This window comes from Tiliqua scincoides, chromosome 5 (genome assembly GCF_035046505.1).
Source record: "Tiliqua scincoides isolate rTilSci1 chromosome 5, rTilSci1.hap2, whole genome shotgun sequence".
Lineage (NCBI taxonomy): Eukaryota > Metazoa > Chordata > Lepidosauria > Squamata > Scincidae > Tiliqua > Tiliqua scincoides.
The window spans coordinates 66321608-66349061 of NC_089825.1; the positions used below are offsets into that span (position 1 = coordinate 66321608).

At 43.1% G+C, this 27454-nt stretch overlaps 1 protein-coding gene across 1 annotated transcript in view; it reads left to right on the forward strand.

Moving 5' to 3' along the window:
• The window catches only part of ABCA13 (ATP binding cassette subfamily A member 13), a 256616-nt gene that overhangs the window by 97437 nt on the left and 131725 nt on the right, over positions 1-27454 (forward strand). Inside the window, exons 26-33 of the mRNA XM_066629193.1 lie at positions 179-508; positions 2768-2837; positions 5040-5174; positions 9185-9324; positions 14033-14042; positions 16564-16735; positions 19845-20063; positions 22149-22345. Of these exons, the coding sequence (XP_066485290.1) occupies positions 179-508; positions 2768-2837; positions 5040-5174; positions 9185-9324; positions 14033-14042; positions 16564-16735; positions 19845-20063; positions 22149-22345 (1273 nt within the window). The remainder of the gene's footprint in view (positions 1-178; positions 509-2767; positions 2838-5039; positions 5175-9184; positions 9325-14032; positions 14043-16563; positions 16736-19844; positions 20064-22148; positions 22346-27454) is intronic.

The window sequence follows — 27454 nt, forward strand, 5'->3', positions numbered from 1 at the left end:
TTTATACTTTTTTAGTTGCTTTGGGATTACCTGCACAAGATATGAATGAATGAATAAATAAAATCATGTATTCCTTTGGGAGGCAAATGTTACTGATGTGCCGCAGGTGGCTGGGGTTATACCTACTAATCTCTATTTCTTTTGATTAACAATAGTTCCATTGGTTTTGCTTTGACAGTATATGAAGACTATGGGCGTGCATGCAGGTGCTCATTTTGTAGCTTGGTTTTTGGAGAACATCATTGCGCTCGCTATAAGTAGCTGTGTTCTGACTGTCATTTTAAAAGTGAGCGCCATTTTTGCCTATAGCAACGGCTTCCTCGTCTTCCTCTTTTTCCTGGATTTTGGCATTTCTGTGACCATGCTAAGCTATCTGCTCAGTGTGTTTTTTAGCACTGCCAATACAGCAGCCCTCTGTGCTAGTTTGGTGTATATGATTAGCTTTTTACCCTACATTATTTTGTTGGTCCTTCAGAAACAGCTGAGCTTTGCAAACCAAACTGTTGTGGTAAGCATTTCTTACAACTTCTTTTAAATAGTTTTGAAACTAAACATGCTGTAGAAAGCCTCCTGTTCCTTAGTCTTGGTTTCCCAACTTCCAACTATTTTTGTTTAAATTGCTTTTACCTACTCTGATAATTTTAACTATTATTTGCTGAGTAGCAGATGTGATTTTTGTCCGATATAGACAACACTCTCTGTTTAGTATTGGAATTCAGTGATTAAATAATTACAGCATAGAGATGGGGGGGGGGGGCATTAGCCAGACCAGAGGGAAATGAATGAAGGATAAAAAAGGCCTGATCAAATACGAGTCATAATCAATTAGGATTCATGCAGTCATTATGAGGGAGGTGGTTACCTGAAACAGTGGATTATTTCATAGTGTGTTGGGTGGCAGTAGTCACCCTATCACTGATGCCACCCCTCCAGCATGTTCCAAGGGTGGTTGCCCTCTGCATGTGTCCATATAGCTATCCCTATAAAAGGAAAATAAAATGTATGCTCATCTTATCTGACCAAGGTGCTCCTCTTTCCACACTGGATTTGAAAAAAAGAAGGAGATGGAGCAGAAGAAGATCTGTAGGAGAGGAGGGTGGTGAGCGGATGTGCTAGCCTACTGCTTTCCTCTCTTTCGTTTCCTCTTCCACTCTATTTCTTCTTTTTTTTTTTTTCAAATACAACCCAGGAGGAGGAGGAAAAGTTTGCTCTTGGTATGTGTGTATGATGATTATCAATAAAGGCTGTTGTTTTGAAAGTACTGAGGTGTAGAGAGGATGGAAAGAAGTACTGGTATATTAAAATCTTCTTTTAAATAGGAGCATTAATGGGGAAAGGCTGCAGCATACAAAATTCCATAGGTTAAATCTAAGAATGTCCAGTCCAGGAATGTCTGATTCAAAAACTCTTCAAATGAATGAATGCTGATCAAGAGCATGTTTGTGCTCCCCGACAAGATGTGTGCATGAATAAAATTTATTTCTGAAGAAAACCTTATGGCAGGTATTGCCATTTGAAAAAAAAAATATAGCTGTAATGTTCATGACTGTTATACTTGGTGACCCTCTGCCAACATGCTTAGGAAGTCCTGTCTCCCACCCTACTGTATTTGTCTGCAGTGACAAATATTCAAATACAGAGACTTTCTCTCTGTGTTCGCTACTCTGATCATGTGGCAGGTGGAGTGTCATCAGCCTGGGTTAGGACTTACTGGTGCATTCTGGACCTCTTCCTTGTGATCTTTCTATTTATGGATTTATGTCTGCATAGGGCTATAGTATGCCTCATATTTGGCTAGTGGCCTCTTTCTCCAAGCCATATGCTTCAACTATCTCATCTCTGTTGATTTCCAGTATCAAGCATTTTGTACTTTTATGTTTTGCTCTCTATTGATTCAGCAGTGATCCCATTTCAATTTCCTTGTGAAGTGATGAAATACTGCTTAGCATTGGCATACTTTGCCCATTTCAGAATATGTGTGTCCCCTATGTCCACCCCTTGTGAGAAAATAATAAATTGCCTTATATACTTCTCCAGTGTTATGCATTATATAACTATAAAGTGTGATAGATTTATATTCCTCTCTATAAGGTGAACACTTTTTCAGGGATTGAGTGACCCACTCCCTAGGTCTTTAATTTTGGCAAGAATACTCCTGTAAAAAAAATATACAGGTATATCCTCCATACCCACAGATTCTGTATCCGCAGATCTGGCTCAACAGAGGTTCCCGGAACCCATGTTGAGCCAGATCTAACCCAGTCTGAGCCCTCCAGAGGTGACTGGAACGAAGCTCCTATCACCTCTGAAGGTTTTCTGAAACATGCAGAGGCCACGCACATCTGCCCGCAGCCTCCATGGGCTTCAGAATGGGCATTTTGGCAAAAATGCAACTTCTGGTTTTCTGAGGAAAACCGGAAATGTTGGGTTTTGCCTTTATAAGGCATTCTGAGGACTGAGGAAACCCCTGGAGGGGGCTTCAGAAAGCCCTCCAGTTACTCCACAGGGCTTTAAAGGGTTGAAACCACAAATTTCATTTTCTGCGGTTTTCAGTATCCGCAGGAGGTCTGAGGACGGATTCCTTGTGGATACCAAGATCCCATCTGTATATTTTTCCCCAGTTTCAAACTGTAGTTAAGGGTTACTAGAAGATTCATTATTTGATTGAAATTTCTTCCATTTCAAGGTGCAGTCATTCTTTGTTGTTCAGAGTATCCTGACGTAGCGTTAAATATGTTAATTCTTCCTTTCTTTTTCTCCTTTGCAGTGCTTTCTTTCTACAACTGCTTTTGGGCAAGGAGTGTTTTTCCTTACCTTATTTGAAGGTCAAGAAATAGGTGAGATCATTGGGGCCACTCTCTGTGCTGCTTTTCAACCCCCCTCATATACTCGTACATTAATAGATATTATGAGTAGAAGTGGGGGATAACTGAAACAGTCGAAACTGAGGGCACAATCCTAACCAGGTCTACTCAGAAGTAAGTCCTATTTTGTTTAATGGGGCTTACTCTCAGGAAAGTGTGGTTAGGATTGCAGCCTGAGTCCAGAATATGGGGGTAGGAGCGCTACTGTACTTCCTATCCCTTTTGAAAACTGTTACAAAGTTCAGCTTGGCTTCACCATATGTAACTCAAACAATTGCATTTGCTTCCTCTGTTTACCCATGTTTCCATCCCCTTTTCCTCCCTCAGTATCTAGACCAGGATGGTCTTATTTCTAATGGCTGGGGGACATACACAACACTGGCATTGTCCATCCCAAGTGTGCAGATGTGGAAGTAATTGGCAGTGATGTTATGATGTCACTGCCAATTACTTCCATGTTCTGAGCCGCTGAATTCACTTAGCAGGCTCAAGTGGTAGGAGGCGGAGGTGCGGAGGTGGTTGTGGGCGCAGCAGGGCTTTTTGGTCTCTCCGCTGCACTGTTCCAGCTTCTCCTTCTCCAAAGGGAGATTGAAAAGCTGCTGAAGCAGGAGGAGGCGATGAGTGGTGGCTGTTGTGGAGCTTTCAAGGACTGTCAAAAAGCTTCCTGAGGGCTACTTTTGGCCCGTGGGCCATGTATTGGACCACCCAGGGCTAGTCCCTGAGCCTCTTAGGGCAGGGACATGACTTTTCACCCTGTTATAAATGTCATGTACATTGATGGTGCAATAATACATAAATTAAAATGCAGAATGTTGTGAATGCCGATGTTAATTCCAGTCTCATGGGAGATAAGTTGTCAGCTAGTTATGTACTAGTTTGTGTACAACCTGATCCACACTATTTATGGTCTTTGCTCTTTCAAATATTTGATAGCCTACATGCTTTTTGCTGCTAAAATGACCACAGTGAGTTACTCAAAGTCAAACGATAGTCCAACCATGCATCAGTAGTATAATTAAATCTGAGAAATAATGCAAATGTGAGACACTGACTTGCCAAATAAGAACTGAACTGGGGTGTCCAGCTTTGGTGTCACCATCCTATAGAGTGACTAACCCCTCTCATGAACTTGCCAACAGTGACAGCACAGCAGGACAACTAAAGAGCAGCTATAGCCTCCCAAGGAGCAGGAATACTGCCCATTGATGAGCATGGGCAACCTGGTTCCCCTCAGATGGCCCAACTCCCAGAGCAGGCAAGGAAAGCTGAGTGGATGGCCTCTTGCTGTGAGAAAGGGAGAGCAGGTTAATTATGGCCTGGGGGGGGGACAAACAGGAGCAGGAACACCTGGAACAGCCTCAGGCTGGCAGAGGGTGGGGCAGTTTGTGGGTCTAATCAGGCTGGGGGGGGTGTGTGTGAAAAAGAAGCAGATTATGAAGCTGGGGAAGTGACAGAGAAGAAGCCAGACCCTGAAAAGGAGAAGGTGCTCTCTCCCTCTGCTTCAAACAAAGCACCAGTAGGTGAAGGAGGAGAAGGGTGAAGTAAAATTCTCTCCCCATCCAAGTTCTGAGGCTCCTGGCAGAAGGAGGACACCAACTGGCTACTTGTGGTGGGGTGATGTCACACGGGGCATTAGAAAACGTTAACCTAGTTTTTGGATTTTTGGTTTCTATTGGTAATGCATGTAGAGAACTTTACAGAACATTCTTGACACAGCAATATAATTATCTGCTCTTATGCTAAAAGCATGGTTTCAAACAAATACCTACACTAAACTATATACTGATGAAATGTGCTTACTTTTTTGTTATTGATCAGTGCAACGGATTGTTTGGATAATGAATAAATAATAGCTGTCACTTTGTAATGGCAGAGTCAATTTTGCTAGTGAAAACTGAAAATTTTCTGTTATTGATTAGTTCCTGTTTTTATTTTATTTTCCTACTCTCAACAACAGCAGAATCATTAAAAATACAACTGAAAAATGATACTAAATCTTGCTGAAATCAATAGAATGGGAGTATTTAACTATGATTTATGGGTCTCTGTTTCAGTGGCAGTTAAACACACCTCATTTTCTCTAGATTGCACCCAATAGCATTAATGCTTGGTATTGAGATATTTATGAGCAAGCAACCTTGTTCAGATTTAGGTTTTACTTTCTATTGTTCTTAGGAATTCACTGGAGCAACATGTACCAGCCATTGGCACAAGGAGGATCTATGACCTTCGGGTGGGCATGTTGGATGATTCTTTTTGATTCCATTCTCTATTTTATAGTTGGATGGTATTTCAGCAATATAATTCCTGGTAAGGTTGATGTCAACCCATCCTCGCCCCCCCTCATTTTCTTCACTGTTTAATAGCAACTATATAAGTAAATTTTCCCTCTATTTTCTTATAAATGATCTAAAGGAAGAGAAAATAATCAAATCGTTAAGGTGATACATTTATTTTTTGTGCTTTCAGATAGTTCAGATCTTCTGTTGGGGTTAATGTTAGGGTACTCTGCCTTTACTTGTGTTTGCAAATTGTGCAAAAAGGTGCCAGATGAAGGGCTACAGTGTGTCACATACAATAATTTATATAGGGGAAGAGAGTTAGAAAAGGGGACAGAACATAAAAACAGCACCTAGTTCTGAAGAATGTATTGAAGTTAAATGAGGCCGCAACCTATCCACACTTACATGGGAGAAAGTCCCATTGATTATAATGGAACTTACTTCTGAGTAGACAAGCATAGGATTGGGCTCTGAGTCTGTTCAGTCAGATTGATACTAATAAAAGTAGTGATAAATTGTTTCATATTTTCCATTTAGATCCAAAGATAGGGCTATCTACAGTAGGTTTTTGTTTCCTTTGGGAGAGACAGCACAAAAAGCTTATTGTATTTTAGTCATACCTGTAGACCTACAGGTAAACCACAGCTGCGATACAAGGACAACTGCAAGAGGGATCTGAAGGCCTTAGGAGTGGACCTCAACAAGTGGGAAACCCTGGCCTCTGAGCGGCCCGCTTGGAGGCAGGCTGTGCAGCATGGCCTTTCCCAGTTTGAAGAGACACTTGGCCAACAGTCTGAGGCAAAGAGGCAAAGAAGGAAGGCCCATAGCCAGGGAGACAGACCAGGGACAGACTGCACTTGCTCCCAGTGTGGAAGGGATTGTCACTCCTGAATCGGCCTTTTCAGCCACACTAGACGCTGTTCCAGAACCACCTTTCAGAGCGCGATACCAGAGTCTTTCGAGACTGAAGGTTGCCAACATGGATTTTAGTCATACTTGCTAAAAGTGTGCAGGAGGCAAGCAGCATGCACACACCTTTCATACAAGTCATGCTTCGTTATTCCCTCAGTGGATAAAAAAAATCAGTGGATACCAAATCAGTGGAGAAATAGCTTTAAAGAGTAACTTCCAGGTTTCTTGCTCCTCCGTCGTCACCCCAGAATGCATTGGTGGGTCACAAGCCAATTTCAGGTGGGTCCCCATTTGTTTCAAAATTTTATTTTTAATATGTTAGACTTGATGCTACCCTGGTAGACAACTGCATTTGGGGAAATGTTACAGACCTGTACTTTTAACAGGCTACTATGCATATTATTTTAACAATGATAGTCAATGGAACATACTGCTGGGTAAGTGTGTGTAGGATTGCAGCCTAGGATTGTTAAAAATTTTCCTGCTTCATGATGTCACTTCCTGCCATGACATCTCTTCCAGTGGGTCCTGACAGATTCTCATTCTAAAAAGTGAGTCCTGTTGCTAAATGTGTAAGAGCCACTGGTATAGACACCATACTGCATTCAACCACTAGATGAGGGGGAATAATGGAATCAAATGGAATAATTTCATAACTTCATTCCATTAGATTCCATTATTCACCCCTTCTAGTGGCAAAATGTGGTATAGCGTCTATAGTGATGCATTCTAGGGTGACAATGGAGGAGCAAGAAATCCAGAAGTGGGTCTTTAAAGCTATCTTTAACCCTGAGAAGCTTGCAACTGGTGCAATTTAACAGCGCAAACAGTATAGGAAATTGGATTTTGATGCATTTTTCCTTATTACAAGGCACTTAAAGATGGACCTCTGTATCAGTGGTGAGTCAAGTCAGTGGATAACGAGGCACAACCTGTATCTGCTATCTCACATCAGATTCCCAGGGACAGAGAGACTTGCACACATAAGTTGCCTTCAAAAGCGTGACATCAGAAGGTTGACCAGTTGGGGCACTGGCTGAGAGTCCATGCCCATCAGAGGATCTACCTGGTCAGGCCGCTCCCTGAACTCTCAGAGACATTGGAGAGCCCACTGCAGAGATTTGTCCCAGGACCCCCAGCACTGTGAATTCAGCTCACATCTCTCTCTCTCTCTCTCTCTCTCTCTCTCTCTCTCTACTTCTAACCTAGTCTCTCTCCTAGTCTCTTCACACACACTGCGTCTACCTACATGCCTTACACCAGCCCTTCTTCATAGCTTGGGAGGATCACCTCCTCCGAGTTCTGATGGCAGCACCCATGAGAGATTTTCAGATAACTTCCATTCACTAGCTCCCATTAAAGAAAGTCCTGGGTCATTAACACTATGGGCGCAATCCTATCCTACACTGGAACAGGCTAGCCAAGAGGCTTGCGCTGTATCCAGCGCAGGATAGTGGCCATCTTCCCCTTACCTCTGGGTAAGGGCTGCTGACCTCTATGGGTCTCCTTGGACTTGCATTACCTCTGGAGGTGGCACAAGTCCGAAGAGATCAGAGTGACTTGAAACTGCTCTGCTCTCCCCGGGAACGGGGGTTGGGATCTGGCATAACTACCGGATCCCAGCCCTGCTTCCCGTTGCCTGCCTGCCTGCCCCCAGGGTCGTCCACCACCCGCCCTCCCCCCACCCAGGAACTCCTCCCTCCCACCTCCTCCCCACCTCCCCCACGCCTACCTTTTCCTCTTGCGTCAGCCCAGCCGGCCCAACACAAGACTTAGCAGGGGAGCTGCCATGGAGGCTGGATTCAGCCTCTGTGTGTTGGTGCATCTGGATGCGCCAATGTGGCTTCCTCATAAGGAGGCACAAACGTGCCTTACAGCTTGCATTGGCCCAAGGTGCAGTTTGGATTGCGCCCTATGTCTACATGGTAAAGGAAGAGCCTACTGGCAGCCATAATATTGTAAACTTGCTTAAAGTGACTCTTCCTGAACTTATGAAGAAGCAGGTATCTGCATACTTACAGAACCCACCCCCACCCCTGAAACCATGGCCAGTCTCTCTTTTGTCACAACCTTGTGCTCCTTTCCTCCCCATCTTGATGTGTGATGTACTTTACGGAAAATCATTTTCTGGAATGGTACCACAAACATAAATGGCGTATGCATTCAGAAACTCTTCCAAGCTTGGATGCATTTTGTCTGCACAACGCTGTTTTGATAGGAATGTCTATTCCAACATGCGTTCAGTTGTGCATCCCCATCCCCATTCTTAACATATGCACCTAGAAGTGACTCAGGGTATATGAGTTAGTTGGGGGGCAAGTGGGTCTGAGAATCTGCCTTATACAGAATTCATATCATTGGTTCATATAGCTCAGTATTATCTCCACGTAGTTCTGTATAACTTGGTAGCAATGCTCCAGGGTGGTACACACGGGCCTTTCCCAGTCCTACTTGGAGGTGGCAGGGTGGAATCGGAGACCTTCTGTATGCAAAATACATGCTATATCACTGACGTATAGCCCCTCCCCAAATAATGGGCTCTTGATGGACTGTCAACCCAATCCTATGCAGCATAGTGCTTTGTGACAGTGGAATGGAGTCCAGCAATGGACGGGGAATGCTCAGTTGGCGGCCATTTTGGGAGCACACCAGATCCCATCTCCTCTGTCAGCAGCCTCCCCAATCCCTTTCTCTCCTCATACTTGCATCAGCTAAAGAGCTGGCACAGGTCAAAGGGGAACTGTTGCGTAGCAGGAGGCTTACAGAGTGGTAAGGGAATTTAAATCTCCTTTCTCTTCCAAAGCCTTCTGATCCCCACCCCCGCTGGATATAGTGCACGCCTTGGTGTGGCTGCACAAGCAGGGCAAAGAGGGAGGGTAGGATTGGGCTTTGTGTTTGTCTTCTTCCTTCTTAACTTTTTGTGTATTTGGGTACTCATAGTACTTTCCATGAATCTACTGCAATGAATTCCAGTAAACTCCGTACTGCTTCCCTCTATCCTTAGCAGCACAGTAATTTTTGATAGTGTTTGGGGATGTTATGTATGGTTATAAATACTATGTATACCTTATATTTTATTTTAAAATATAACAAATATTTGATTTTGTTCTTGTATTTAACTTCTAGGAAGGGTTGGGTTGAAACGATCCTGGTACTTCCCCTTTACTCTCTCTTATTGGAAGAACATGTGTGGTGCTGGAAGCAAAAAACAATCTTATCTAAATCCTACTGTATTTGTCGTCAGTGAAAACTTCCAAGAAATAGGTGTGTGAAGTTAAACACTTTTCAGTATTTCTTTTGCTGTATGATATACTAGTTTAGCAGTTGTCATCTTGTGGGACTACTACTGCATTCATAACTTGACTTGTTTTCAAAAAAATGCATTTTATTTTTTTGTTAACCTTGTAATAACTTGTTATAGTTACATTATAAATCATAATTAGGCATGGCTAGTTCATGTTCCTTCTCAAACGTTCTGAATTTTCATTCATCGTGGTACTGTCCGGGTGCCTGGTCTTACTGCATTTTGGATTTCTGTGGGGGTGGGAATTTCTTCTTTAGATACTTCATTTCATTCTTACATTAGAAACATGCCATTATGGAAATAAGGACATGCAACCTTCCCCTTTTGTTTCCTGCCAGCACCTGGTGCGCAAGTATTGTTATGGCTAATAACAGTTGATAAACCTATTTGTCTAATTCTTTAAAATAATGGTTGGCAACCTTCAGTCTCGAAAGACTATGGTATAAGCCTACAGCACCCGGTATTCCCAAGCGGTCTCCCATCCAATTACTAACCAGGCCTGACCCTGCTTAGCTTCCAAGATCAGATGAGATCAGGCATGTGCAGGGTAACAATGGTGGTTTTTTAATTTCCACTTTTAAGGAATGCTTTTCACATTTTCACTTCCATATTTTCACACTGCTAATGAAACCCTTGGCTTGTTGCAGACGATTCTGGGGTATTCTAGGGCACATAGGTTCTGACCAGAGCTGTTGAGCCTCACTGTCACCCCAAGTGAACAGAGAGTGCACCCTGGAACACCTCCCTCCCCCCACACCTGAAATTGAGGAGAAAGAGCAAGAATGGTGGACTATCACCATTATTCACCATTACTGATTTTCTCATCGAGGAACCCCAGGGATCCCTTAAACACAGTTTGTAACTAGAACTGAGTTAAAAAATATATTTCAGAGGAACTGAGTCAAATTTTAACTTGCAAGTGGGCCTTAGAGCAGGAGGGATGAAGTAGGGTGATTTCTGAGATTGGGGCAAAGTTTTTAGTCAATTTCATGAGCTACAGTTCACTGCTGGGCAATGGTGTTGGGAGATGTGGTGGCAGCAGTAACATTGAAAGTGCTGAATATCTTCCTGGCAACTGGCTCTCTCTGTTTACCTTTTTAAAAAAATCTTGGAGTGCCCTGGGAATGATGCTACATAAAATCATGATAATCTAAACATCATGAAAACTTTCAGTGTTGTTTTTGCCATCACTGTCCAGAGCAGGGCTTCTGAGAGGAATTTTATCAGGGGGTACAAAGTTTCTTTTTCGGCCCCTTTGCAAAGGGGGAGGGGTGAAACATAGCAGAAGAGGGTGGTGATGGGCAAGCAGAATGAGGACAGGGAGGGGCAAAATAGGGTGGAGGGAGGGTGGAGACAGCTGGAAAAGTCTTTGGAGCCCAGGCCTACCCACCCATGTGGCATCAGTAGTGTCCCCAGCATCACTGGCATCACTAGAGGGGTGCGGGGGGTGCGGCCGCACCAGGTGATGCGCTGGGGTGGTGATGCGCCCTGGGGAGGACGCGCTAACATCATGGGGTTAGGAGCTACCACATTATGCCATACACCATTGGATACAGAATGGCTGGCGGAGTGCAGTGCAAAAAACAGAATTGAAATCGCTCCTTTTGTTCAAACGTTATGGCCAAAAAACCAGAAGGAAAAAATGCATGGAGCCCTATGGAAAGTGAAAGTGAGCCGTATCGCGCGTTTACTCGCCATGTCGCTAAGTACGCCATGGTGTACTTACCATGGTCCATTCGAAAGGGCAGGCTGAGAGGAATCCAACGACACTAGAATGGTCCCGATCCAATGAATGCAGCCCCCCCCAAAACACCTGAGAAGCTCCCTCCTCCCAGCTGTGAGTTTGAGCCTGAAACGAAGCCACATGGCTGCGTTTACTCACGAGTAGGCAGACTTGCCTTAGCCTGCTCTCAGGCAGGCTGAGAGGCTCCAAGGACGTCAGAATGGTCCTCATCCAATGAGTGCAGCCTCCAAAAATACTGGAGAAGGAGGTTCCTCCCTCCCAGCTGCCTCCCTCCCAGTCTATGGAGCCCTAAGGAAAGCAAAGCAGCCTCACAGTCGTGTTTACTTGCGAGTAGGCAGACATGCCTTGGTTGGTGGTCAGGCCAGGCAAGGGGGAATGTGAGGACACCAGAAGGTTCCTGATGTGATGGAGCTGCTCCAGAAGGCAGCCTCCCCCTCTAAAAAGAAGAAAAAAGAGGCTTGAATGGTAAGCAGAAAGTTTTCTATTTTGCACTTGTGAAGCCAGGAGGGTCTTTATTCTGATGTGCCTGAAATAGAAGAACTTTAAACTGGGCACTGGGAGGGCTGGAAATCTCACTGATTCTTTTTGGGGGGTTGTTATTGCAGGCAGACTACAGAGTAAGCCCCATTGACCACTATGGGACTTACTTCAGAGTAGACATGCAATAGGATTGGGCTCACAGGCTGCAATCCTACCCATACTTTCCTGAGAGTAAACCACATTGAACACAATAGGACTTACTTCAGAGTAGATTCACTTGGTGGAACAGGACTGGCTCCCCCTTATTTAATTATTTTATTTTAATTTAATTATTTATTATTATTTATTTTAATTTGCTTGATGATGTCACTTCTGGCCATGACATCACTTCCAATGGGTCTTGGACAGATTGTCATTCTAAAAAGTGGGTCCCAGTGCTAAAAGTTTGAGAACTGCTGCAATAAGGTATTAGTAAGTTGACACGGGTGTGTGTGTGAGACTCTATAAGTTTTCAAAATCACTAAAATCAGAATTTGGAGGAATAAGACCATCATGTTATATATCAATCAATGCGCAATTTCATGCAGAATGCAATGAAGCAAACCACATAGAAATATCTGTGTTATAACAAAAGGTACAGCCAAAAAACTGGTGGGGGTGGGGCGATGGTACATCACCACGCCCACCTGGGGCGTTGCCCCGCCCACTACATGGGGTGACGCACAGGCCTCCCACACCGGGTGATGCGAATCCTAATGACGCCACTGCCCAGCATCCCCAGTTGTGGTCATGTCCCCAGCATCCTGTGCAGGCAACAAGTTGGAAAAGATAGGAAAATGTCAGATCCCAGGACATTTCTGGGCTCCCTGCTTTGGCTCCTGGGCCCCCTTTTTGGCCTGGGTACAAATTACCCCCTTTACCCCCCTCTCCTAGGCCCTGGTCCAGGGAACTGGGGATTTTAAAAAGAAATCATGCTTGAGAAGGGTACCAACCAACAGTAAGCTATGTCCCCATAAACTTCCTCCTTGCTCCCAATCATCAAATTGGCCCTCACCGTATTTGTGCCATTTGCTTTAAGATATAGGGCAGTATTTCTCAAGGTTTGCCTTCCGCTGTACCACTTCACATGATCTACCTATTCGAATTATCACAAGACATGACTAGTGATGACATCATTGCCAGTTACTTCTGGGTTAGGAGACAAGATGCAATGCAACAAATACCAGTAAGAGGCTCAGGGTGGACAAGAGGGCTTTTTTGAGCATGAAAAAGCATGTTTTGGAACTCTGCCCACCAAGCCGAGCTTCCTACCACTGTTGGTTGCATTGTATTCCTTATCTTGCTGCTGTGTGGCAGGTGTCCAGGAGACCTGTGAGTACCACGAGACACCACCTCAAGTGCCACTTCTTGTTCCATCCTGAACCAAACAACTCATGTTAGGAGCTGGGGATGCACTACAGCATTTTGCAGCAGGTCTCCACTTGATGTTCTGTTATATAGTGGGTCTCACGCATCAGTAGACTTTAATAAAAGTTCCATCATAGTTTATTCATACTCCAAATGAGTTAAAATCACACACCCACATACACAAATACCCCAGATATATATACAACTCCAACAAGCCTACATCCCTCTTGATTGGACAGCCAATCACATATAACCTGTTGCTTTTCCCACAGGTGATAATACTCACATACATAACATGTTCTCTTCTCAATTCACATTTTAACAACACTTCTTTTTGTCTCTCTTACTGTGCTTCCACTTCTTTATAACCAATTTTCTCCTGTTTTTGTTCTGTGTCTGTACTTGGTTGCTTATCTGTTCTCTACATTCTTCTCTGCTTAGAATTAGATTTTTTTCCCCTAGCATAACACGATTTTCCTATATATTTTTTCATTAAATGTCTGTGGACAAAGAGACTCACACTGCCCACCACCAATCTTGTGCGATACGAATCCTCTGTAATAAGATGAAACTCAATTTCCCTTGAAATGGCTCACTCATTTATGTAAGAGGTCAGGGGTGCAAGCCATCTATCTAGGAGACTTTTATGTTGTTATTGCTGTACCTGTGCAAAGAAACTTCAAAAGCCTCTGGAGGTCTACTCTCTGGATGGAAAAAATCTACATGTTATATATTACAGCCTCACTTGCAGATTCAGACTCTGGTTCAAAAGAATATAACTTCCCTAAACAAGACTGTTAGCACATGTTTCTCACACTGGCACCTTCACCTCGCCGCAGCCCCAAATTGTGTGGGTTGCAGGACGATCAGGCACATCAGAGCAAGAGGCTTCCTTTGCTGCCAGCTTGATTGGCCAAGAGCTGTAAGTTTTTTTTTTTTTTTTACCTGCCCCAGACTGTAGTTGGGTGTTGTGTGGTAGGTTTTCACTGTTAAGGTCAATTTGGCAGGTAGTGTGTGGCGGGGAGGTAGGTAGGAGGAGTCATCAGTGGGTCCGTTTTGAGGTTGGCAAGGCCAGAGGTTGAGTAAGAACTGCTGTAAAGATGCTTGACTGGCTCAAGGAGGCTGTTGACAAGCCCCTGGTTGGAGCTGGGAATTATCCACTGGGCTTGGCCTATGGAAAAGTTCCATTGCAGCTGCCTCAACCCTTTGGGGTTGGCTATGACAGGCATGCTCAGTCCAGTCAGTGTAGCCTCAAGTCAGATGTATGCTTAACCCTACAGGGAGAGATATATGACTAGGGCAGTTTCCCCCAAGTTTAGATCCCTGCACATTTTGGGGCAGTTGAGTTTGGTTACTCTGCTGCATGTTGTAAATAAGAAATAAAATGGCACAGTTTAACTTCATGACTCTGCCTTTTAGTTTATTGGGGGGTGCATGGTAATGGGGTGTGTGTTTATTGGGGGTGCATGTTTATTAGGTTCATCTTCTCTCATATCGTTTTTCCTTTAGTTCTGACATATTGGCAAGAGTACAATTCCTCTAAAGGCTGCACTTGCTTTGGGTGCGTGAAGGGCATAGCGTGCAATTTATTAGTTTTAGTTATAATATTTATAAATACTTCCTATGGCAAAAGGAAATAATGTCCATTTTTTTGGTATCGTATAATGCCAGGTTTCTTAAACTACTTACTTTGGCAACCCACTGCATTGTCCATGATGGATCCAGAGCCCTCCAAGACAAAGAAGCTGCATCCTAAAATGCCATGTGACCCGAAACTAACTTCAGGGTTGTGCTGGTGCATGATCCATCTCAGTGGCTGTAGTGCACTTTTGTTGTCACTGGTGGATTGCAACATGATTTTTGGACTGAGAAGAAGCATGGCCACTGTAACAGGTCACACACCGGCATAACCTGGAAGCAACTTCCAGGTCACATGCCACTTTAGGCTGCAGCTTCCTGGTCATGGGACCTGTGTACCATCAAAAATCAGGTTGCAACCCACCAGTGGGTCACCACCCACAGTTTGATAAATGTTGGTATAATAGAAAAGCATGATTTAATTTAACAAGTGGTAGGTTATTCAGTTCTGCATGACAAGTTAGAAGAGGAAGAATTATAGGTATATGTAAAAAGGAGGCTAGCGCCAGTGGATCTCCAGAGTTCCACCGCTTTGCGGTTGCATGTGGAGAGGTTGGGGAGAGGCGGAGGGAGGGCGAGGAGAAGGCATGCCAGGGGGAGGGAGCGGGGTGGGAGGGAGGCAGAACCGGTGGAGTTTTGCCCCACCGATTCCAGAACCTCCGTGTTGGGCTGGCCACCTGACACGGAGGCTTTTCATTCTATACCGACCTTTGGGTCGACATGGAATTGTGTAGCCCCATTGTGGGGCTACTCGCTTCACCCAGGGGAAAAGGGTTCCCTTCTCCCGAGGAGGAGGCAGTGGCGGCTGCCTGGAGTGCGCTGGATATAGCAGCAGCCATTTATGGCACCACTTCAGCCCCGTGTGCCAGGTAGCTCAGGATTGGGTAGCTCAGGATTGGGCTGTGGGTCATCTAAACATTGCACCAGCTGAATGGGTGCTATGTTTGGAAAAATTCCCATGCAGCTGAGATCATATAAATGATTCCCACTTCAGAACATTTCAGGAAATGGGTGCAGCCAAGACTTCCTGGGGTCAACTTCATTTTGATTTCAAGAAGCATTTGAAAGTTTTAGCTGAATGTTCTCTTAATCACATTGTCACCTTTTGGTCAGTGTTTGGACTGATTTTGTGTGCTATAGATGACATGTTGCTTATTGTTTATGCTACTCTTCTTGTTGTAATTTGTAACTGCCTTGAGGGCTCCTTTGCTGCCAAAAGAGAGGGTGAAAACACTAATCAATAAAAAGAATTATGTCTGCGCAGGAAATCCCAGGCATCCCATTTTTTCTGCCCAGAGGGACTACATCTTACATTTTTTTTCTAGCATGGAAACTTTCTTGAGCAGATGTAACTTATTTTGGATTTTGAGAATTTTGGAGCACCGCACATTTTATCCAAACAAAGAGCGCTAGAACTCTAAAAAAACAAATCTGACCATGAAATCCTCAGTATTCTAATCCTTAATCTGTATTATTATTTCCCATTCTTTTTTTCACTGCAGTGATTTTTATAGTTTTCATTTGATAAACATGTATAAACATTTGATAAACAAGAGCCAGGGTGGTGTAGTGGTTTGGGAGGTGGACTTGGTCCTGGAGATCTGGGTTCGAATCCCCCCTCAGCCACAAAGCTTCCTGGGTGACCTTGCGCTAGTCACTTTCTCTCAGCCTCACCTACCTCACAGGGTTGTTGTGAGGACAAAAGGAGGGGAGCAGCTGAGCTCTTTGGAGGAAGGGCGGTATAAAAATGTGAAAAATAAATAATAGACTAAACATATGTATGTCTCCAGTCACAATGAAGTATTATACTCTAATCTAAACTTTTTTTAGATAGCACTTTACAGTTCATATTTTGGTCGTAAGATGTGTTACTGCCTGATTTTATTCTGTCTGAATTGTTATATATTACTGTTGCAGGTTCCTGTCCAAAAGAACACAAAAGGCATAGCAAAGAAGCAAGCTCGGAAGGAGTTGTGTTGATGTCGCTTACCAAGGCACACAGTGAGAGCAACAAGATTGCTGTTAAAGATCTCAGTCTCACTTTCTACAAAGGTCAAATCACGGCTCTCTTGGGTACAAATGGAGCTGGAAAGACAACAGTGATGTACGTTGCTTGTTTAATGATGAGATACTGTACAGCATCATTGTGCACTTTGTATGTTGTCAGAAAAATCTCTCCGTCTAGATTTGTTTATCACATTGGTATTCCATCCTTCTTTGGGGAAGATGGGGTGATTTTGAACTCTGATTTCCTTGAGGCAATTAACACTGATTCTTCTCCATTTCCAACCATGAGTTTGTAGGGTAAGACATACATAAGCAGTCCTATTGAATGCATATTTGGGGGGGAAGTAAATCCTAGTGGATTCAGTGGGGCTTATTCTTAGGAAGCGGAGTGAAGCAGGGCTGTGTTCTCATGCCGACCTTCTTTGGGATTTTCTTTGCTGTCCTGCTGAAGCAGGCCTTTGGAACTGCAACAGAAGGCATCTCTCTCTGGACCAGATCAGACAGAAAGCTCTTCAACCTCTCCAGACTGAGAGCAAAGTCCAAAGTCCAGCTGAAATGTCTGTGTGACTTCCTCTTTGCGGACGATGCAGCTGTCACTGCCCACTCTGCCAAAGATCTCCAGCAGCTCATGAGCTGTTTTAGCAAGGCCTGCCAAGTCTTTGGAATGACAATCAGCCTGAAGAAAGACAGGTCATGATTCAGGATGTGGACTCACCTCCCTGCATTGCAATCTCTTCACATGAGCTGGAGGTTGTCCATGACTTTGTGTACCTTGTGTACCTTTGTGTACCTTGGCTCAATGATCTCCGACACTCTTTCGATACCGAGCTAAACAAACGCATTGGTAAAGCAGCTACCACATTTTCCAGACTCATAAAGAGAGTCTGGTCCAACAAGAAGCTGACAGAACATACCAAGATCCAGGTCTACTGAGCTTGTGTCTTGAGTACACTTCTGTACTGCAGCGAGTCATGGACTCTTTGCTCACAACAGGAGAAGAAACTGAAAGCTTTCCACATGTGCTGCCTCCGATGCATCCTCCTGGCAGGACAAAGTTCCAAACAACACAGTCCTGGAACGAGCTGGAATCCCCAGCATGTATACACTTCTGAAACAGAGATGCCTGCATTGGCTTGGTCATGTCGTGAGAATGGGTGATGGTCAGATCCCAAAGGATCTCCTCTATGCAGAACTTGTGCAGGGAAAGCACCCTATGGGTAGAACACAGCTGCGCTACAAGGATATCTGCAAGAGGGATCTGAAAGCCTTAGGAACGAACCTCAACAGATGGGAAACCTTGGCCTCTGAGCGTTCTGCTTGGAGGCAGGCTGTGCAGCATGGCCTTTCCCAGTTTGAAGAGACACTTTGCCAACAGTCTGAGGCTAAGAGGTAAAGAAGGAAGGCCCATAGCCAGGGAGACAGACCAGGGACAGACTGCACTTGTTCCCAGTGTGGAAGGGATTGTCACTCCCGAATCGGCCTTTTCAGCCACACCATAACCACCATTCAGAGCGTGATACCATAGTCTTTCGAGACTGAAGGTTGCCAACAACAAACTTCTCAGGAATATGTGCAAAGGATTGTAACGCGAGTTGTGTAAAGATCGTGTGTGTCACCACAGAGTCCATGGGATACCGTTTTAAAAAATGCCTTGCGATGAAAATAAATCTCCTGTACAGAAAGTTACTTCTAGCAATGGTAAACTAGCAATGGTAAACTGTATCTGAGTTGAACCAGTTCAGATTGTAAGGTTATAAGCTCATAGAGCTGAAGACTCCTCTCCCTATTCTCTCCCAACAAACTATTCTCTCCCAATGGAAGAGTAGGGGAGAGTTCAGAGAAAGCTTCTTTCCCTGTTCCCTTTCTCAAGCTTGCTTTCCTTGACATGCTAGCTTTCTAAGTATATTGTAAAGAGATTTGGGGTATGTTATATGTCACAGGTTTTATCACGTGAACCTCCATCAGAAGTCACGTAGCCCAGAGGCAGATTTACCACCTCAGTGGCCCCACATTCTCCAGGGATTGTAATGTGAATTGGCTCTCTGTGCTGCTGGCTCGGGCTCTGTGAATTGGCTCTCTGGAAACTGCTTTCATGGATCAACTATCTTGTTGTTTAGATACAGTTCTTAAATTTCAGTAATCAGTGATATTCTTTTTTATGCTGTTGTATGAGAGTGGAAGGGAAACAGAAGTGATAAACTTATTGCATGACTTACTACCACATGAGTAAAACTATTTCAGAAGCAACTTGGCAGGCAGCCATTTTGGAGAAAATTGCCTTGAAAAATATGCAGAGAAAATCCCTTTTCCTTTTCTTGGAAGCTTCTTTTTCTTGCTTCCTCATACACAGCTATGTTGAACAAGTAACTTTGTTTCAGGCGCACAGACTGCACCTGGGGGATATGATGATGGGAAAAGTGAGCAGATATAACAAAAGTGAAAATCCCCCTCAACCATATTTTTTAAAAAGTAGTTTCATTAAAAAGTTAATATCTTTTCTGATTTTTGTATTGCTGAAATATTAAAAATTCTCTTCTTTTTCTCTCCTTGATTCTGCATCTCCCAAGGTGCATAAATTACTAATAAGAATGAGCTGGATACTAGATTTATTCTGCTTGATTAACATTACTACTGGCTACAGGAATGTGAGTGCCTAATGAAAAAGAAAGCCTTGATCTCACCCTTTAAATACTGTGACTGTCCATGGACATATACAGTTTGTTCTGCCACAAGTTGACCTCTGCTGGAGACTTATATCCACATCCTTTGGATGGGTCAAGACTGCATAGTAGTTAACAGCAAAAGCTGGGGTTGAGGCAACTTTTCAGGTATTTCAATTGTCGTAGGACCCAACCCTATCAAACTTTATAGCACTGATGCAGGCTTGATTGCACTGCAAGCAGGCTAATGGAGCACACAATGCATCCTGCATTGGGGGACGGGTTAGGGAATGTTTGTTCCCTTACCTCAGGGTTGCATTGTGGCTGCATTGGCACTGGAAAGTCGGATAGGATTGGGCCCCTAGTCATTTTTGTAACTTGTCCCCAAGTTTGAGGAATTTCTTTGGATTGGGCCTTTTGGGGTTAAGTCAAGAACTGCAGTTTCCTCCTGCCGAGGTATGCAGAACTCTCCTACAGAGCTTCATCCTGTGTAGCCATCTTGTAGTGAAGCAATCCCTGTTTCTTTTCACTCCAACTTTATTTCAGATCCATGTTGACTGGCCTATACCCACCTAGCTCTGGTAGCATCATTATCAATGGGAAGCACATGGAGACAGACCTCGCTGCCGTTCGGACAGAGATGGGAGTATGTCCTCAATATGATGTCCTATTTGAGACTTTGACTGTTCAAGAACATCTGCTGCTTTATGGATCTGTAAAGGCCCCTTTCTGGACAAAAATGCAGTTACATCAGCAAGTCAACAGGTTGGTGATGGTTATAAATCTTGTTGAAAAATATAGGTGTGACCTAATTATCCACAGATTTTTCACTCAAAGTTTCATCTCAATGTGATGAGAAGGGTCCTTTAAATTAAAGGAAAAAAGTGTTTAACAATAGCTTCGTTAATGCAGCAGAGGGCAGCAGCAGACAATCCATTAATCATTCTCTCTCCAGGCGCTTAGAACAGCTTTGCTCCCTTCCCTTCCCCCAAGCATGTGAAAGAATGCAAGTGATGATCACCTCCTCTTTGCATTCTTTCCACCTGCTGCCCTTGGGTGAAAGGAGGGGCTGCTGCTGCAAAGCCTTTCTAAACATCTGCAGAGAGGCTGATTGTCTGCCTGATGCCTCTGTCCTGCATGACAGAGGTAAGCAAGGCTGTTTTTAAATAGCTGAGCAAAGAGACATTATTTTTTAAAATGCATTTCCTTTAACACAATTTTTTGTATCCATGTGGGTTCTGGGAACGGAATCATTGTGGATACTGAGACTCAACTTGTAGTGCAATGCTGGGTGTCATCTCCTCCCCCAAGTTTCTCTCCCGATTAGAAGCCATGATTTATGAGTGTCTCAATGGGAAAATTTAGGGGCCTGTTGTTGTTGCTTAAAAATATATGGCTGCATTGAGTAGGCTTTCCAACTTCAGCATCAATTACCCACTTTCACATCCAGGATCGAGCTGGATTTCATGCGTATATAACCAATGGTATGCAGAAGTGACAGTACCAGATATGCTGGCTGGCTGGTTGTGAGGTGGAGTTGTTGATGAGGGTTGTTGGAGCAGTCCAGGCATGGAACTCAGAAGGGGTAGCAGCAGGCAGAGGTGCAGAGGCATCGCAGCCAGGCAATTTTTAAAAGGGTCAAAGGAGTTCAGGGAACAGAGTGAGTCCTTTGACATAGAGTTATTGCCAGCAACCTCAGAGGCTGCTATAGGCCTCCTGCAGAGTTCTTGGGGTGTATGTGGGTGTGTGTCAGAGAGACTGAGAGAGGTGAGCAAAATTTTAGGTTAGAAGTAGTTTGAAGAAAATGGCTGATGTTTTCTCTTTCCTCAGAACTGCATATCAGCCTGTGCAAGTGACTCTCCCTCTGGGCTCCTCCTCATCTCTCCCTTACTCACTCATTTGCTCATTAAACTGTTGACCTGTCATGCTCTCACTCATTTTCTTGCCTTTCCTGCTGTTGCTATACATAGAACTACTGTATTTTTTTTTTTTAATCAATCTGGTCTCCTTGCCTTCTTCTATTAAGACATTATTTAAAATGTCCCTTCTTTTCTTGCATTTGCTACCTGATGTTATTCAACCATTTTAAGTTCTTCTCTATTTCCAAGTCTTTCTATTGTCTCAATTCTATCTATTCCTTAGCTCAGTGGTTCCCAAACTGTGAGCCGTGACTCCCTGGGGACTTGTGGATACCAGCCAGGGGAGCCACAGAAGCCTTGCGAAAAACCAGCCACCATATACGATATATAGGATTTTAGCCCTAGCAGGGAGCCATAGCCAATGACCAAGTAGGTCAAAGGAGCTGCCAGTCAAAAAAAATTTGGGAACCACTGCCTTAGCTACATCCAGCAAATGCAAAGGTTTCTTTTTTTCCTCCACATTTTCTTTCCTTTTGTTTCACGATTTAACTTTGATTGTAAGAAAGATGGACCTTGTTTATCTTTTATTCATGTGCAGTGCCAAGTAAGCATTTTAAAAATATTGGATGATGACAATGAGGGGTAGAGCTTGTAGTCAAGTTATTGTGGAAGATGATGGTTCTCAGAGAAGCAAATGAAATGATGCTTTAAGCACGCTGTGTTTGGGAATGTTTTGTTTTTAAGTGGCCTAAATCTCAGAAGAGGGGCTTGGCACAAAACAAATTTGAGGACTTCTCTTTTCTAATCTAAGCAAATGGCATACTTTTGGCTCCTGTGAATCCATGGTTTCTGTCATAGCCAATTGCTCAGTTACTCTCATAATACCAGAATTGACAAATTTTGCTCCTGGGTGAGATCATTCATATGGCTGCTATGCTTTTTTGCACAAATTGATGAAAGATTTTCAGATCTTTTCTTATTCTTTCTTAAGAGCCCTGAATGATGTAGGATTATTTCAGCATCAATACAAACGTGTTGGAGCCCTGTCTGGAGGAATGAAGAGAAGGCTGTCCATTGCAATTTCCTTTATTGGAAACTCAAAGACTGTGGTCCTGGATGAGCCCACCAGCAGTGTAGATCCTTGTTCACGTCGTGACATCTGGGATATTTTGCTGAAGTACAGGGCAGGTATGATTATTTGGGTAGCACTGTTCCTTCTCCAGACATGGGAGCCCATGAAACCCCTTCTCCAGGTTTGTGAGGTTTTTTAACTCTGTCTCTCTGAAATGTCCTTGGGGCTTCCACAAGATGGAGGGTATGTGCATCATCTTATGTTCCGAGTCATGGTCTGTCTATCCATCAACTTCCTGAAATCCTCCCTCCTTCTATTGGGATTCTCTGTTTCCATGGTTCCTGTTTTTATGTAATACCAGAATGCGACTGTAAAGTAGTTCTCATACCACAGAGACCATGTCAAAAACCAGGCCTCACATGCCCTTGATGGAAGCCTTCCTGGTTTCAAATAGGAAATGATGGCTATTTGGAGGCGTATTAATTCATATGCTCAAATAATTATTTGAGTACACATAGTACTCAGTACACATTCCCACCACACTAAGGCAGAATAGAGAAAGAAAGAGATGGTGGTGAGCTCAGTGCTGAGTTCCATTCTTGAAATGAAGAGTGTATGCTGACTGGTGAGCATTTATTATGTTTATAGTTCTTTCATGGCATACTTTGCTTTTCTCCTTTTTGGGTTAGTGGATAACTGCCATAACCCCTGCTAATTGGGTAAGAGGCACTTTTTCAAGTGGGTGCTCCTTTTTTTAGCTGGGGGAGAGTAACTGGCCCATCTCACCCCAGCACTGTCTGTTCTAGTTGCTGTGTGCTGGTATTCATTTGCATCTTTTAGATTGTGAGCCCTTTTGGAACAGGGAGCCATTTAGTTATTTGATTTTTCTCTGTAAACCGCTTTGTGAACTTTTAGTTGAAAAGCGGTATATAAATACTGTTAATAATAATAATTATTTATTATTATTAACTATTTATATACCGCTTTTCAACTAAAAGTTCACAAAGTGGTTTACAGAGAAAAATCAAATAACTAAATGGCTCCCTGTCCCAAAAGGGCTCACAATCTATAAGATGGGAACATTGATCTGGAAGTATTAATTAATTAATTAATTAATTAATTAATTAATACTTCCAGATCAATGTTCCCATCTTATAGATTCAAGGAATCATATAGGCCCCTATGGGAGCCTGTCGGCACATAGTTACCTTGACTTTTGTATCAACAAACGGTAGCAATCATAAGTTCCCTAATGAAATGTTATCACAGGGAATAGCAAGTGAACCTTGAAGTCAAACTAAGATGCAACTACAGTAACCATGTTTGTCATTCACATGTCTGTCGTATTCACACATAATATGAGGAGTAGAGATAGATCTAGCTTTAATAAAAATATATACAGAGGTGAGGGAATCTGAAACCCCCCCCCCCCACACTACACATTCCTGTCATCTATCACCCAAACTCCTACTTTCTTCAGCCTGGTCCTTGTACTAACTAGAAGAGAGCCAGGCTGAGTTGAAGTGCTTGGTGCGATGGACTATGTCACAGTGGTTTTCAAAGTTTTTAGAGGACCTAGAGGCTGTTGCCTGATTTATAAATGCCAAGGTGTGTGGCTGTAATGGTGATTGGGTAGCAGTGCTCCCCCTAGCAGCTTATTTAACCCTTGATGTTCATAGCCTAATCTGTCTTGTCAGTTTCATGAACCACCAAAAATTGAGTCATGACCCACTGGTGAGTGCCAGACCCACAGTTTGAGAACCACCAGACTATGAGAAGATGGTGCAGGGGGCAGATTTAATTTCCACCATGCATCTTTTTAATGTTAAAATGAGACCCCACTCATTGTTTTATAAATATGAACAAGTTCCTCCCACCCATAAACTACTACACAGTGTTACCATCACTGCTTCCAATATATCCTTTGATGTTTGCATAACTGGAATTCAAAGAGGGCAGGACTCATATCTTGATATACAAGATGAAATTTCCATAGGCACAGCTTGCTGTGGAGGATTGCTAGTGTTGTATTGGCTGAAATTTTCTTTTCTATACAATATCAAAGGTACATGATCTCTGTTCTCCTTTGTATCTGCTCACTTAACCTTTTTGGATGTCTAGGTTGGAAATATCACAATAGCTCAAACAGGATGAATCAAATTTAACAGGATGAATCAAATTTAACACAGCTTCCCCAAATACTTTGCAACTGTGAAAATCAGGGTGAAATCATTACCTTGAATCCTTTGTATGATTCACAAACTTTTACTGCCCTATCTGGTGTACATTTAACAGCAGCTGGGGTTGCTGAGATTAAGCAGGCAAATGTTTTCCTAGCATGGAGATATAGAGACAGGTGTTCTATGTAGAACTGGCCACTATATTGTAGCTTTGCTTTCAACATTTCAGCATTTTGACTGCTGACAGTAACAGGTGATAATGTTTATCTCCATGACATGAAAAGCTTTACCTGCTGTTTTTTGCAGATCAAGCTGTTATTAAAGAGGTAAGAGAAGTCTGGACATTTTTTCTCTCTAATCAGTTGGCAACCTTAGTAATTCATCATCTGAACAGTAAGTAGTTGCAAGTCAGGCTGTTGTTAAACGTGTAGGAACAAGACCTCTGAAAAAGCAAAACCCAACACTTTGTAAAGCCAGAAGAAAGAAAAAAATTGCAAAAGGAACTTTTATGATTTACAACTAATATCTAAACTGTTCTTCTTTAGGGGGAAAAAGTAATCTAGTGAATGCTTTCTGTGATACTTATGAATTGCTTGCAGCTCAGTCATCTTCAATATACATTATTCATTGAATTTCTAATTTCATGACATTGTTTGTCACCTTTGTGAGGATTACACCTTTTTATGTGTAATTGCATATATTTTTTATTATTCAAGTATACTTATGACTCACAAAAACTCATTAAACTTTCAAATGCCAAAATCAACAACTGAGTACAGAAGGTAGACTTTTGAAGCAGTAGTTTCTTAACCCATTAAAAGACCATCCAAACAGCCTCTCTGTGATTAGAGGCAGAGTACCTCTGTTTTCCAGCTGCTAGGAGTTAACAGTGGGACATGGCTGTTACATATGAGCTTCCCATTACATGCAGCTTTCCACTATTGGAGACACAATACTATACTAGATGGTGGTCAGATCCAGCAGGGCAGTTTTGGTTTGAAGTTCATTTACTGAAAATTGCCTTGTGTGTGTGTGTGTGTGTGTGTGTGTGTTCAAATAAAATACAGGCACCTCTTATTTTATGCGGGGATTACATTCTCAAAAATCAGTGGGTATCCCAAACGTGTATAAATTAAAATCATTTTTACCATTGGAACATATGTAAATAGTGCTGTTTAAGGGCCCAGTCCTATCCAATTTCCCAATGCCAGTGCAGCCATGCCAATGGGGCATGCACTGCATCCTGTAGTGGAGGGACAGTCACAGAGACCTCTTCAAGATAAGGGAACTTTTTTCCCCTTACCTTGGGGCTGCATTGTGGCAGCACCAGTCCTGGAAGTTGGATAGGATTTGGCCCTAAGTTATATAACACTTAAACGGATGACTAACAACTTCTGTTTGCTGAAGATGTAGTGGCAGAGACTATAGATGTCGATGACTAAAAAGCAATGATGCTGTGAGAAGGAACTGAGAAGGGGGTAAGCTGCAGCTATGTGAATGCCATCATACATGTGGCGCACATGGTACAAGAGCACATAGGAAGGTTGACCATGTTATTTCAAAAATTTTCCAGTGTAAATTAGATTCTGGTATTAATGGAACAAGCAATTATTATAAAAACATGTAAAGCAACCCCATGCAAAATCAAAGCTGCCTGTACAGGCAGGAGTATGTTCATTTATTTTAAGCGTGTATATCCTACCCTTCTCATCTGGGATTCAAGGCAGCCTACAACAACAACCATTACACCAGGGTTTCCCAGCACAGGGGCCAGCACCGACAAGGGTGTCTCATGAGCAGATACTTGCTGGACTTCTGACAGCGGTGGAACTGACAAGAGAACCTCCCTAAAGAATCTCACAGGACAGGCAGATTCATGTGAGAGAAGACAGTCTCAACTAATTTGGCCTCTAGTTTATGGTTTTAAAGCAATAACTAGCACTTTGATTTTGGAAACAAACTGGCAACCAGTGCATATGGACCTCTTGCACTTTTCCTGTTCAGGGGAAGTGCAACCCTATCAAGAACTGGGCAGTACACTGTTTCCATCTGTTTACAATATACTGTCTATTTAGAACAGGTTGGAAAAGGCAGAGGAAATAGTGGCAGTGTTTCAGTTATTTACGTAGTTCCTATGTAAGAAGTACAAACTATAGTGACAAATTAAATTTTCTGAATTATGGTTATCTGATTTTCCTATGTGTCCCTCATAGGAATTCATGCCAGTTGAAGCATAGGTAATAGACGTTCCTCTTTTTTCAAGCTTTTGATGAACTAAGGCTGCAATCCTGTGTATGCCTTCCTGGGAGAAAGTTCTACTAAATTCTAAAGGAATTCTTTCCTCCTTGTGTGGAGACGTGTGTCTCTGAGGAAGCTTTCAAGATCTTCAATCCATCACTGAAAGGAGTTTCTGTAAATAAAAGCCAAGCTGGATAAAGAGCAAGCACAGATTTATAACTAGCAATCCATGTGGTAATGGGTTTTTGTTGCTTCTTCCTCTCTTTCTCACATCCCTTATGAGGTATTTAGGGTTAAGTTCAGCACTGAAAGAAAAAAATTGTTTTGGTTGCTGTTTCTCTGTACATTCACTGAATCCAATCATTAATCTTATATTTGAACTTCAGGAAAAAGGCAAATTTCATCTGCCCAGTTACCAGCCTCTTCATTTTGTTAAGAAATATATGCATGCTCAAATATAATTAAAAATTGTTGGCATCTCCACCATGGAATATTTAGGGATCGGAATATGGCTTTAGAGCCCAATCCTATGCTCAGAAATAAGTCCTGTTATGGTCAGTGGGACTTACTCCCAGGTAGGTGTGGACAGGATTGTAGCCTTACAGCCCAATCCTGAGCTGCCCGTTGCACCAGAACTGCCGTGGTGCCAAAATGGCTGCCATGGCATCCTACGCGCAACGGGGCAGCCGCTGGTGGCTCCTCGGGGGAAGAGGACTTTCGTCCCCTTCCCCCAGGTGAGTCAGGCAGCCCTGCAACGGGGCTATTCAATTCTGCAGCAGCCCTTGAGCTGGTGCAGAATCAGAGCCT